Below are 14,674 nucleotides of genomic sequence, written 5' to 3'. Positions count from 1 at the left end.
CAATTCCATTTACTTTTGATACTTAAGTATATTTAAAACCAAATACTTTTACTCAAGTGTAGTATTTTACTGGATGACTTTCACTTTTACTTTAGTCATTTTCTATTTAGGTATCTTTACCTTTACTCAAGTATGACAATTGAGTACTTTTTCCACCACTGATTTTCTCTCCCTATTGTGCTCACACACACAAACACACACACACACTCCTCTCTAACTTTTCTCCCTCCCTCTCTCTCCCAGCCTGTCCATCTAGCCCAGAGCAGTTTCCTGGTGGAAACCTTTGGCAAATCTTTCATCCTGGACTTGGAGCTGAACCAGTGAGTTGACACACTGCTCTGACCATCACTAGCATTCTATACAATACAGGATTGTGTTCATTTCAGCTTTCTATTCAGGACATTTTCATTTAAGTCATGAATAAAATAAAAAAAAGCCCAATGTCGCCTATGTGGATTTTGTTGAATTTGAATTAACTTCCCGAATTGGCTGAATTAAAAAAACAGAATTTACCCCAACCCTGATACAATCCATCTAGGGTTTCTTCACTAGAATGGAATGTCTAAAACATTGTAGATGATGGTAACATTTTGAGGCTCGTAGACTAAATCTAAATCACGGCATATACTCGCCTCCTCCTCCTCCTCCTCACCAACACATTGGACACATTATTCTAATGGATTGTGTTCATATAGCGATCCTCACTAGCTCTCAAAGCGTTTTTTCATGGCGTAGAGGTAACTGGCCCCATCCTTCCACCACCCCTTTTCTACTCAATGCCTCCATCAATCCAATTGGATTTGTATAGTGCTTTTTAACAAATGTGTTTTGTATGCGCTTGTCTCTTGTAATGATTATGCCTGAATGGGAAATGTCATTGCTCGCTCTCTCTCTCGCCCCCTCTCTCTTTTTTCCCCCAGCAATCTCCTGTCTTCGGATTATGTGGAGCGGCACTTTGACGACGAAGGGAGGCCGTCTCAAAACATGGTAGAACTTGTTTTCGTCCGTCCATCCATCCATCCATCCATCCATCCACTAGGGTGTAGACATGAAGGTTGGCTGATGAGTGTCTAGTATGATCATCAAACGCAACACCTCAAGCATTCAAAGATGACTTAATAGTGGCTTATAAGTGTGCTATAACACACCATAACGAAGATTATGACGCAGTACTAACGATGTGCTGCTCATTGGCATAGACTTTATAAATGCATCACACTGATTGTCATTATAATGCTGTATGACCCTTGGGTAAAAAATGCAATTATGAAGCACTATGTCACTGTACATTTATAAGTGATTATGATTATACTTATAATGCATTACGAGTATTGGTATACGGAATTATGAGCCTATACAAGTCTTTATGTGTGTCTATAACTATGCGTATACTGTATTATTACTCCTGTGTGTGTGTGTGTGTGTGTGTGTGTGTGTGTGTGTGTGTGTCAGAGGACTTATTTGGAGGACTGAGAGGTGTCTTGTTCCTGCAGACATGAATAACTAGTCCTGCGGTGCGGAAGTTTAATGAAATTGGAGAGATGCAATTACACCGGTCGTTTTGCAAGGTCACTGTCTAACCCCCTTTTAAGGTGCCCGAGACGGACTTAACCGAAAAATGATTCACGTCTAGATAGTGCAACGTCATGTACTTGTTTAGTTCAAATTTGGTCTAGTCTTCAATTTCTCCGTTTTGTCTTGTCGTTTTGTCCTCGAGTGTGATGGTAAATAAAAACAGTTTGAGAAACACTTGAGTAGCTTTCTGCCATCTTGGAATTGGCACTTTCCCCTCCTGTTTTGGCCACCTCTCTCCCTTAGTTGAGACTTGGTAGCAGTATTTGATAGGGCTGTAACAAAACAGTTATTCTAGTTTGTCAGTACCAATTAGCATCCTTCATTCTCATTGGCTGTGTGCTTGGATAGGTGTGGCATCTCATTCAACTCCTCCCTTAATGGGGTGTCCCCTCCTCTCTTCTGTTCATTAACAAACAAGTGGTTCTGCAAAGTCAGCAGGGCTGCTGAGTTGCCCTTCATTCAGATATTAGCTGCATTTCCACCTCGTTGATCATGCAATGGCAAGTGCATCACAGGCTCCAGAACAAGAAGTTCCAGGCTGTATCCAACTTGTAAGTCGCTCTGGATAAGAGCGTCTGCTAAATGACTTAAATGTAAATGTAAATGTATCACAACCGGCCCGTGATTGGGAGTCCCATAGGGCAGCGCACAATTGGCCCAGTGTCGTTAGGGTTTGGCCGGGGTAGGCCGTCGTTGTAAATAAGAATTTGTTCTTAACTGACTTGCCTAGTTAAATAAAGGTTAAATAATAAATAAATAAAAACTAATAAATGAGTGAGTGTGTGCGTTTCTACTGAGCGTGTCCTCCACAGAGTCCCCCTCTCCCCAGGGTTCCAGACTGCGACCTTTTAGTTCCGTTTTGCGACTATTTGACTTGGCTGCGCGGGTAAACATTTTAGCTGGTTGTATCGGTGCAAGCTGCACCTTCTACATGGTCACCTCACTCAAACCTTCCATTTTTGGGGCTGCTAAAACCATGATTTGGTCAAACAGTAAAGTGCGTTATCCTCATGATTCCTGTATTGGAGGTGTCTGACTTGCTGCTGTCCCTGTTTCGATGGGCCTGCTGCTGTGCCTGTTTCGGTGGGCCTGCTGCTGTGATTAGCGAGCCACTCTCCGTGAGAAAGAAAGCTCAGTAGCAACTATTTTACAAACAAGATATTTGATATGGCTTTGAGATACATTTCCATTTTTTATTAGGACATTTACATTAACTGTTAGATTTATACATGGCTACTAGCAGTGGGTATTATATTTAGAGTTGGCGATCTAGATGAAGTGTTTTGAGTTTTACACTTCCTCAAGTGGTGAATTAGCCTATGATATACAGTGGGGGGGGAAAGTATTTAGTCAGCCACCAATTGTGCAAGTTCTCCCACTTAAAAAGATGAGAGAGGCCTGTAATTTTCATCATAGGTACACTTCAACTATGACAGGCAAAATGAGAGAAAAAATCCAGAAAATCTCATTGTAGGATTTTTAATGAATTTATTTGCAAATTATGGTTGAAAATAAGTATTTGGTCACCTACAAACAAGCAAGATTTCTGGCTCTCACAGACCTGTAACTTCTTATTTAAGAGGCTCCTCTGTCCTCCACTCGTTACCTGTATTAATGGCACCTGTTTGAACTTGTTATCAGTATAAAAGACACCTGTCCACAACCTCAGTCATACTCCAAACTCCACTATGGCCAAGACCAAAGAGCTGTCAAAGGACACCAGAAACAAAATTGTAGACCTGCACCAGGCTGGGAAGACAATCTGCAATAGGTAAGCAGCTTGGTTTGAAGAAATCAACTGTGGGAGCAATTATTAGGAAATGGAAGACATACAAGACCACTGATAATCTCCCTCGATCTGGGGCTCCACGCAAGATCTCACCCCGTGGGGTCAAAATGATCACAAGAACGGTGAGCAAAAATCCCAGAGCCACACGGGGGGACCTAGTGAATGACCTGCAGAGAGCTGGGACCAAAGTAACAAAGCCTACCATCAGTAACACACTACGCCGCCAGGGACTCAAATCCTGCAGTGCCAGACGTGTCCCCCTGCTTAAGCCAGTACATGTCCAGGCCCGTCTGAAGTTTGCTAGAGAGCATTTGGATGATCCAGAAGAAGATTGTCATATGGTCAGATGAAACCAAAATAGAACTTTTTGGTAAAAACTCAACTCGTCGTGTTTGGAGGACAAAGAATGCTGAGTTGCATCCAAAGAACACCATACCTACTGTGAAGCATGGGGGTGGAAACATCATGCTTTGGGGCTGTTTTTCTGCAAAGGGACCAGGACGACTGATCCGTGTAAAGGAAAGAATGAATGGGGTCATGTATCGTGAGATTTTGAGTGAAAACCTCCTTCCATCAGCAAGGGCATTGAAGATGAAACGTGGCTGGGTCTTTCAGCATGACAATGATCCCAAACACACCGCCCGGGCAACGAAGGAGTGGCTTCGTAAGAAGCATTTCAAGGTCTTGGAGTGGCCTAGCCAGTCTCCAGATCTCAACCCCATAGAAAATCTTTGGAGGGAGTTGAAAGTCCGTGTTGCCCAGCAACAGCCCCAAAACATCACTGCTCTAGAGGAGATCTGCATGGAGGAATGGGCCAAAATACCAGCAACAGTGTGTGAAAACCTTGTGAAGACTTACACAAAACGTTTGACCTCTGTCATTGCCAACAAAGGGTATATAACAAAGTATTGAGATAAACTTTTGTTATTGACCAAATACTTATTTTCCACCATAATTTGCAAATATATTCATTAAAAATCCTACAATGTGATTTTCTGGAATAGTTGAAGTGTACCTATTATGAAAATTACAGGCCTCTCTCATCTTTTTAAGTGGGAGAACTTGCACAATTGGTGGCTGACTAAATACTTTTTTCCCCCACTGTAAGTGTACAAGAACATTTTAAATAACATTCTGAAGCCTTATTTTCGACAGTAAAATATAACAACACAATGGCCTATTTGTCAAACCAAAATTCGTGACAATCAGTGGATTAGGTTGCACATCAAAATATTGAATCATATTGAAATATGCATTCCTGCATGTTAGATGAAACAACTTATTTCTTGAATAGCATCTCAGTAGTCTATTATACCTGAATGACTTGAATGATCCCCCTCCATCCTACCTCTCCTCTGAAAGTGTGTGTTTGTGTATGCGTGGATGTGTCCAGCCTCTCCTCCTCTGAAAGGACACTCAATCCACCTCGTTCACTAATGGCCGCAGTAGAGTGTGAGCCAATCTGATTTCCTCCACTTATCCTTGTAATCCTGCCCCTTTATTTATTTATTTATCTCAGTCCCGTGCTAAGTGCTCTGACTGGGCTTCCTTTCTAATTGGTATGAATGGCCCCAGGGTCTCACCCACTAAAGAACACAGGAGAAATTAAGCTAACGCTAAGCTAGAGTTTATTATGGCTAGCTCATGCTAAACCGCTACCAATGATACTTTTAACTAAGCCAAGATGGGACAAATGGGCCTTTTTACAGTGGGAACCATAGAAGCACAGTTGGCAGGACAAGGAACGACATGGGCAGAGCCAAGCAAGAGCTAACGTGATCCTATTGGTGCAATTTATCATGCATTTGCTAATTTCTGTTAGTGAACGCCTACTCTCTGAAGTGCTGAATGTGCAAGCCAAGAACTCTAAACTGCCGTTGCGCTCCTCCAAACAAAGCCCGTTTTTAAAAACTTTGGCAAAGGGTCAAATCTACAAAACTTAGTGCGCTCTGTTCATAACCGATTTCAGTTTTGGGAACAGAAAACTGTATTAAGATCAAGTGTTTCATCTATGAGAAAATTTGCGGAATGTTGGCCCAGTTTCATCTTGCTCCATCTTCTCCCTCTGCCTGCGCGCGCACGCACACACGCAGAACTTCATCTCATCGCCAAATTTGGTGGTGAGTGGAAGCCCCCACTGAATGCTTCAGGTTTTTACTGCTCGCACGCTAAACCGCTACAGGAGAGAAATTAAGCTAAGCTAAGGTTCATTATGGCTTGCTCGCACGCTCTACCGCTACAGGAGAGAAATTAAGCTAAGCTAAGGTTCATTATGGCTAGCTCGCACGCTAAACCGCGACAGGGGAGAAATTCATCTAAGCTACACTAAGGGTCATTATGGCTAGCTCATACACAATCTTGCCTTCATTCTGGAAAAAGAACTGGACGGATGCATGTTGCTGGAAAGGGATCGGGCCATGTTGCTTGTGTGTTTCAGACCAGTGCAGATTAAGGAAAGAGCAGAGGAGAGGAGGCCACTGTAGTCTATTGAGACGCAGCGTTGGTCTGTCTGGTTGGTTGGATACGGTTGGAGTAAGGTTTGACCAAGCGGGGAAAAAACACGAGCCCCAAGGTTGTTGCTTGAACGGTCTAAATAGTTATAGTTCGCTTCACTTGAACACAGCTTTTCTTCTGTTGTTTAGCGTGTGAGACGACAGTGGGCTCAGATGACAGTGGTGCATAACTTATTGGTGCTCGTTACACTGACTGAGTGACACACACACACAAACACACGCACAGACAGACACGGATGTTTTCCTAGTCTAATACACACACATCTGATTCTCAACCACACATGTCTGGTGATGAAATATAGTCTCTGCTGTCCTTCACGCATCATTAGCCACTGTAGGTGTAGGTTCTCTCCTCTGATCTATAGCAGTTACTGATACAGCTTTGTTGACCAAGCAGCTCATTCAGACCCACTCTTGGGGGGTGTTGCTTCACACTTAATCAGGGGTGTTGATTGCATTTTCGTCATTGGTTAGCTGACTCTATTTCATCGACTTGTGCCTTTCTTTATTTAACTTGGGAGGGCAAAGTAGAATTAATACTGCGTGAATGGGTGTGTGTGTTTTCACAGGGAGGGGAACACTGTTACTACCACGGGCGACTGAGGGGGGTACCAGGCTCGTGGGTTGCTCTCTCTACCTGCCATGGATTACGGTGAGTCGAGGCTATGCCCACCCTCTGCCCATTCCATGCCTCACTGTTTGTCTCTATCTGCAAACCCTACCAGAGATCCCATTTGATACTACTAACTCTACTAGCCTCACTCTTGCTTTCTGTCTATCTCCAGTGGGATGTTTTCCGATGGGAACTTCTCCTACGGGATCGAGCCTGTTCTCAATACCAGTGGGGAGGTGAGTATGAATAAGGGAAGAGGATGGAGGGTTGGATACCCTTAGATGAAAAATGGGGAGTTGCTGGTGGATTCGTCTCGAAAGTGGCTCCAGCGTGCTGCTCAGTAGAGACCGTCTGTTCCTCCTCTCTCTCTCTGCATCGGACTCTTTCAACTCTCTTTCCCTCTCCGTTGTTTACCTCTTTATCTCTCTCTCACTCACTGGCAGCACAGACAGCGATACTCCATCTGTGTTGTGCAGTGCGAAAAGTATTGAGTTGATACACAGTCCCATGGTGTGTGTGAGACAGAGAACTAATTAACTATACTAAGACTGGAATTCAAAATGCACCATAGCAATGTTTGTGCAGTGTCGTCCTTTACAAGCTACTGCCTGCACACGCACTTCTTATTCTGAAACCTGGAAGCATATAGTAAGTTTGGAAGTGCTAGTGGACTTTTCAACTAACCCCCCCCAAAAAAAAAAATTCTGATTTTGTTTGTCCATGGGGAGAAAACGAGTTGCTGTGTAAAAGCGAATGACACAATGTGGGCTTGATGGAATTGACAGCTGAATCTATTTTTCTTTTATTTCTTCCCGTATATCTCCAAGACCGTTCGGTGCTGACTCGTTGGCGGTCTTTGAATCTATCGATTTAACCTCTGTCCCATCTGTCTCCTCCTTCTGTTCAGGATGAACTATAACCCCCTGTTTGCCATCCAAGCCAAAGCCATTTGATATATACCCGTACAGTATAAGGTTCTGGTCCCAGCCATACATTAGAAACCCCACAGAGGACACCATCCTTGATGTCTGTAGACAAATAAGCCACACACTTGGCTCTAACATGATTATGCACTGTGTATAGTTCATCCCAGCCATTCTATTTAGTTCAAACGTGAGTAGTGGGGGAAAATACGTTCACTCCCAGCCTTGGATGTCAGAGGCAAGCAGCACCAGTATAGGATGATATAATATGTCATCCAACGTGATATTATGGCTTTGTCCCATACTCCTCTACTTTGTGGACCTCTCCTTTTGAGAGATCAGTTTTGGCTGCGAAATAGAGTGGGAGGAGAGAGGAAAAGTGAGTGTGGAAGAAAAGGAGAGAAAAGCGAGGGGTAGGATAGAAGAGGCTGAAGGCTATTCCATTAGGACGACAGGCAATCGAGGTACGGTACACAGCTCCATTACATGGACTGGAACGATAGATCGATGTGGCCTCTCCCTCCTGAATATCGGATGGCCTCCCCTTTTCCCCAGATGGGTCATTTTCATAAAGTATTCAGCTCCTCTGCTCAAGTTTGACTCTCCATGCAGCCCTGAAATGCTCGATGATGCCATCCTGAAAGCCCAGCAATGGATCAATTATGCATTATGGCGCTTTGCTTTCTTTATTACATATACGCTATGTGACCGAAAGTATGTGGACACCTGCTCGTCGAACGTCTCATTCCAAAATCATGGCCATTAATATGGAGTTGGTCCACCCTTTGCTGCTATATCAGCCTCCACTCTTCTGGGAAGGCTTTCCCCTAGACATTGCTGCGGGGACTTCCATTCAGCCACAAGAGCATTAGTGAGGTCTGATGTTGGGCGATTAGGCCTGGCTTGCAGTCGGCGTTCCAATTCATCCCAAAGGTGTTGGATGGGGTTGAGGTCAGGGCCAGTCAAGTTCTTCCACACTGATCTCGACAAACCATTTCTGTATGGACCTCGCTTGGTGCACGGGGGCATTGTCATGCTGAAACAAGAAAGGGGCTTCCCTAAACTGTTGCCACAAAGTTGGAAGCACAGAATCGTCTAGCATGGCATTGTATGCTGTTGCGTGAACATTTTTCTCTTCACTGGAACTAAGAGGCCTAGCCCGAACCATGAAAATCAGCCCCAGACCATTATTCCTCCTCCACCAAACTTTACAGTTGGCACTATGCATTGGGTCAGGTAGCATTCTCCTGGCATCCGCCAAACCCAGATTCGTCTCTCGGACTGCCAGATGGTGAAGCGTGAGAGAAGGCTTTTTCACTGCTCCAGAGTCCAATGGCGACGAGCTTTACACCAATCCAACCGACACTTAACATTGCGCATGGTGATCCTAGGCTTGTGTCCGGCTGCTCGGACATGGAAACCCATTTCATGAAGCTCCCGACGAACAGTTCTTGTGCTGACGTTGCTTCCAGAGGCAGTTTGGAACTCGGTAGTGAGTGTCGTAACTGAAGACAGACTATTTTTACGCGCTTCAGCACTCAGCGGTCCCGAGTGCTGGACAGGGTGGCAAAAGGGGGGGGGGGGGCGATCAGTCAATAACAGTTATAGCACTTAATCATCGTCAACCAATATGTCATAAGAATGGTGGGTACTAACTTTTTCTGTATTTACAACTCATTGGTTCTAACTCTGTTGCGGCTCTGTGTGTACTACTGTAGAAGCAGAATGATCATGTGGTGTATCGAATGCCTGACCTGGACCTGCTACTGTCACTACAATGTCCAGGTAAAATCTTTAGCTGACCTTTAACTAACCCATCTCTCCTCTGTGTCCGTCATCACCTACCTTTGCCAATGTCTTTTTGGGGTGCATCTCAATAGTCTAAATTTTAGTTTTCTCCTCGCCTCCTCCTTTCCTCTTGTCTCCAGTTCTAAAGCCTTAAAATACTCTGTTTTTTCCGTCTGTGTTAGTTTTTGCTCTTCCACAAGCTCCCCTGCTTCACTCACCTTTCCTCTCGACGGGGACACAGTACATGCCCATCTCTTTCTCTCTCTCTCTCTCTCTCTCTCTCTCCCCATCTCCTGCTTTCTGGCTGCCCTCCTTGTCCTCTCCTTGGTCTTCATATGGCCACGCTCCACCACACTGTCGGCAGGATATTGATTTCCTCTGTGGATCATTTGACAAAAATGGACATGGCTTCACTGACAGAAGGGACTGATGGGTGTGCACTGCTCACATCACCTCTTCTCCATCCTACCCTGTTCTCTCTCCTACCCTGTTCTCCCTCCTACCCTGTTCTCTCACCTCTCATCCTCTTCTCTCTCCCCTTCCGCACTCCTACCCGTTTTCCCCCTCCCTTTCTCCTTTTCCCCTCCTTCACAGGTTGCTCATTGAACAGCAGTGACACTGAAGGGAACTCTGAAAATGACAGTGACCCTGCTGGTGGTGATGATGATGGTATCTTGTCAGAGCCGGAGGAGCCCATCTTCACAGAGGAAGGGTTGAGCCGTTCAAAGAGACAGGTGAGGAGCTGATGTCCTGATAAGCTGGCACACACATACACTCATGCATGTGCGAACACATATACACACACACACACACACACACCTGTAAACACCCACTGTTGCCACACCACAGTGTTGCCAAATACACACTGCTTGCAGAGACACTAACAAAAACTGAGAACAAGCCAATAATGTAACACAACACAATGACACCACACAGTCAATGTTTTGCAATGCAACACATTTAATCTCACGCGGAACACAATCAATTTGTTATCGTTATGTGCTCACAAATATCCCTTGCGTATTGGCTGATGTGTAGCAAGAGTAGAATGCCCCCGAGTAACCAGAGCCAGCCACCGTTATATCACTTTCAGACACAGCGATTTAATAGCAGGTGAATCGAGGCTGAAATCAAAGTGTTGCTGCCCTTCTCAAGGACAAAAACTTGGGCTGCAGAGTTTCTTCTGCAGTAGCGTTCCAATATGGTTAGTAGAGTATGTGTTCCCAACGGAGGTGAATAATGTTGCATCTGAATTGGTACTTTATTCCATATACAGTGCACTACTTTTGACCAGGGCCCGGTTTCCGAAAAATAATGTTAAGGCTAGGTCCATCTTTAGAAACTTCGTAGGAGCATCGTTAAACCCCGAGCTATTTCCCGAGACCATCTTGTTAACGTTGCACTTGAAAACACTCATGATCTAACGCCGGCCTCAGACCACTCGTAGAACAGCTAAGTGCGTCGTTAGATGCTGTTTTGCCCTCCCGTGTCACTTCACACCGAGAAGATGTTAAGAGAATTTATTTCTCAATGTTCATGAACTGAACTACACTTAAACTACTCTTGTCTGTTACTAAGAATTTGTAAGGTTCTTATTGAAATGAAACAGACAGAGTCCAGTCTAGAATTGTCAGCAAAGTTTATTTACGAGAGCTCTGCTGTGTATATACAAAAATGTTCCTTTTATACCTTCTCTTAAACTACGCACATACATACACACTAATATTTAGATTTTCTCCTGAAGTCTCACCACAGTTTATTACCACTCAGCTGACAGTTCCAGTCCGTCCCAGATACGGGAAACCTGGAGGGGCTCTCGCTGTCTTATCTTATCTCCACAGAGTTATAGCTGGGTCGGTTCAAACATCGGTTAAGGAGTCTCTTGTTTTCTTTCGGCACACACATACATTCCTTTCTTCCCCAATGGTTATCATTTTTAATTACCCCTTGTCCATGCTACATAACCTCTAATCCTAATGGTTAAGTTTCCGGGTAGAATTATTTAATCATTCATCTTAAACCTTGATCAAATATTTTAACAGAAGATCACTTGGATTATCAGTCTCTCTCTGTGACCGCTGACGACTTCAGAACGACGTTGACGACAAATACAAAGTTGCCATTGTCTTTGCAGTTGATAACAAACAAGCGACGTATACAAAGATGCTTCAAATGAAAACCACGATGACTGCAATTGAATATACATACGGTAGGCTATAGGCCTATTTCAATCATATTGAAATAGATGTCATGTTATTTGTAACTTATTTTGTACATAATGTTTCTGCAACCGTATCTTACGGCAGAACAGAGCTTCTGGATATCAGGACGGCGATCACTCACCTCGGATTAGACAAAGATTTTTTCAACAACAAGCAAGACTCACATGATATTCTACAAACACCCGGCAGGGCCGACATCCCAGTTATTCGCAAGAGGAAGCGAAGCAGGTACAGAGGACGACGAGCCGGATGCCTCGTCAGGACCCGCATGCCTCGTCAGGACCCGCAGAAGGCGAGTAGGAAAGCTGTTATTACCGTCAATATTACTCGCCAACGTGCAGTCATTGGACAATAAATTAGACGAGGTACGATCACGAATATCCTACCAACGGGACATAAAAAACTGTAATATCCTATGTTTCACGGAATCGTGGCTGAATGACGACATGGATATTCAGCTAGCAAGATATATACGCTGCACCGGCAGGATAGAACAGCACACTCCGGTAAGACGAGGGGGGTCGGTCTGTGCATATTTGTAAACAACAGCTGGTGCACGAAATCTACGGAAGTCTCTATATTTTGCTCGCCTGAAGTAGGGTATATTGTGATAAATTGCAGGCCACACTACTTGCCTAGAGAGTTCTCAGCTATACTTTTCGTGGCTGTTTATTTACCACCACAAACAGATGCTGGCACTAAGACTGCACTCAGTCAGCTGTATAAGGAAATAAGCAAACAGGAAACCACTCACCCAGAGGCGGCGCTCCTAGTGGCCGGAGACTTTAATGCAGGGAAACTTAAATCAGTTCTACCAAATCTCTATCAACATGTTAAATGTGAAACCAGAGGGAAAACAATTCTAGATCACCTGTACTCCACACACAGAGACGCGTACAAAGCTCTCCCTCACCCTCCATTTGGTAAATCCGACCAGAACTCTATCCTCCTGATTCCTGCTTACAAGCAAAAATTAAAGCAGGAAGCACCAGTGACTCGGTCTATAAAAAGTGATCAGGTGAAGCAGATGCTCAACTACAGGACTGTTTTGCTATCACAGACTGGAACATGTTCCGGAATTCTTCCGATGACATTGAGGAATACACCACATCAGTCACTGGCTTTATCAATAAGTGCATCGAGGACGTCATCCCCACAGTGACTGTATGTACATACCCCAACCAGAAGCCATGGATTACAGGCAACATTCGCACTGAGCTAAAGGGTAGAGCCGCCGCTTTAAGGGTGCGGGAGTCTAACCCGGAAGCTTACAAGAAATCCCGCTATGCCCTGCGACGAACCATCAAACAGGCAACGCGTCAATACAGGGCTACGATTGAATCATGCTACACCGGCTCTGATGCTGGTCTTGTGTGGCAGGGCTTGCAAACTATTACAGACTACAAAGGGAAGCACAGCCGTGAGCTGGCCAGTGACACAAGCCTACCAGACGAGGTAAATCACTTCTATGCTCGCTTCGAGGCAAGCAACACTGAGGCATGCATGAGAGCATCAGCTGTTCCGGACGACTGTGTGATCACGCTCTCCGTAGCCGACGTGAGTAAGACCTTTAAACAGGTCAACATACACAAGGCTGCGGGGGCCAGATGGATTACCAGGACGTGTGCTCCGGGCATGTGCTGACCAACTGGCAGGTGTCTTCACTGACATTTTCAACATGTCCCTGATTGAGTCTGTAATACCAACATGTTTCAAGCAGACCACCATAGTCCCTGTGCCCAAGAACACAAAGGCAACCTGCCTAAATGACTACAGACCTGTAGCACTCACGTCCGTAGCCATGAAGTGCTTTGAAAGGCTGGTAATGGCTCACATCAACACCATTATCCCAGAAACCCTAGACCCACTCCAATTTGCATACCGCCCAAACAGATCCACAGATGATGCAATCTCTATTGCACTCCACACTGCCCTTTCCCACCTGGACAAAAGGAACACCTATGTGAGAATGCTATTCATTGACTACAGCTCAGCGTTCAACACCATAGTACCCTCAAAGCTCATCACTAAGCTAAGGAACCTGGGACTAAACACCTCCCTCTGCAACTGGATCCTGGACTTCCTGACAGGCCGCCCCCAGGTGGTGAGGGTAGGTAGCAACACATCTGCCACGCTGATCCTCAACACTGGAGCTCCCCAGGGGTGCGTGCTCAGTCCCCTCCTGTACTCCCTGTTCACCCACGACTGCATGGCCAGGCACGACTCCAACACCATCATTAAGTTTGCAGACGACACAACAGTGCTACCACTATCACCGACAACGACGAGACAGCCTATAGGGAGGAGGTCAGAGACCTGGCCGGGTGGTGCCAGAATAACAACCTGTCCCTCAAAGTAACCAAGACTAAGGAAATTATTGTGGACTACAGGAAAAGGAGCACCGAGCATGCCCCCATTCTCATCGACGGGGCTGTAGTGGAGCAGGTTGAGAGCTTCAAGTTCCTTGGTGTCCACATCAACTACAAACTAGAATGGTCCAGACACACCAAGACAGTCGTGAAGAGGGCACAACAAAGCCTATTTCCCCCTCAGGAAACTAAAAAGATTTGGCATGGGTCCTGAGATCCTCAAAAGGTTCTACAGCTGCAACATCGAGAGCATCCTGACCGGTTGCATCACTGCCTAGTACGGCAATTGCTCGGCCTCCAACCGCAAGGCACTTCATAGGGTAGTGCGTACGGCCCAGTACATCACTGGGGCAAAGCTGCCTGCCATCCAGGACCTCTACACCAGGCGGTGTCAGAGGAAGGCCCTAAAAATTGTCAAAGACCCCAGCCACCCCAGTCATAGACTGTCCTCTCTACTACCGCACGGCAAGTGGTACCGGAGTGCCAAGTCTCGGACAAAAAGGCTTCTCAACAGTTTTTACCCCCAAGCCATAAGACTCCTGAACAGGTAACCAAATCGATACCCGACTATTTGCATTGTGTCCCACCCCCTTTTTGCATTGTGTCCCACCCCCTGCTACTCTCTGTTTATCATATATGCATAGTCACTTTAACTATGCATTCATGTAATACTACCTCAATTGGCCCGACCAACCAGTGCTCCCGCACATTGGCTAAGCGGGCTATCTGCATTGTGTCCCACCACCCGCCAACCCCTCTTTTTACGCTACTGCTCCTCTCTGTTTATCATATATGCATAGTCACTTTAACCATACCTACATGTACATACTACCTCAATAAGCCTGACTAACCAGTGTCTGTATATAGCCTTGCTACTGTTAT

The 14,674-nt window shown here is 45.3% G+C and overlaps 1 protein-coding gene across 5 annotated transcripts in view; it reads left to right on the top strand.

Moving 5' to 3' along the window:
- LOC139570439 (disintegrin and metalloproteinase domain-containing protein 11-like) overlaps positions 1-14,674 on the top strand; it is a 57,848-nt gene that overhangs the window by 14,795 nt on the left and 28,379 nt on the right. For all 5 annotated transcript variants that reach the window (XM_071392319.1, XM_071392320.1, XM_071392318.1 and 2 more), the window contains 6 exons: positions 244-320; positions 921-987; positions 6,447-6,529; positions 6,663-6,726; positions 9,132-9,198; positions 9,796-9,935. In XM_071392319.1, coding sequence (XP_071248420.1) covers positions 244-320; positions 921-987; positions 6,447-6,529; positions 6,663-6,726; positions 9,132-9,198; positions 9,796-9,935 — 498 coding nt within the window. The remainder of the gene's footprint in view (positions 1-243; positions 321-920; positions 988-6,446; positions 6,530-6,662; positions 6,727-9,131; positions 9,199-9,795; positions 9,936-14,674) is intronic.

This window comes from Salvelinus alpinus, chromosome 3 (assembly GCF_045679555.1).
Source record: "Salvelinus alpinus chromosome 3, SLU_Salpinus.1, whole genome shotgun sequence".
NCBI lineage: Eukaryota > Metazoa > Chordata > Actinopteri > Salmoniformes > Salmonidae > Salvelinus > Salvelinus alpinus.
This window is presented reverse-complemented; position numbering and strand designations above follow the sequence as displayed.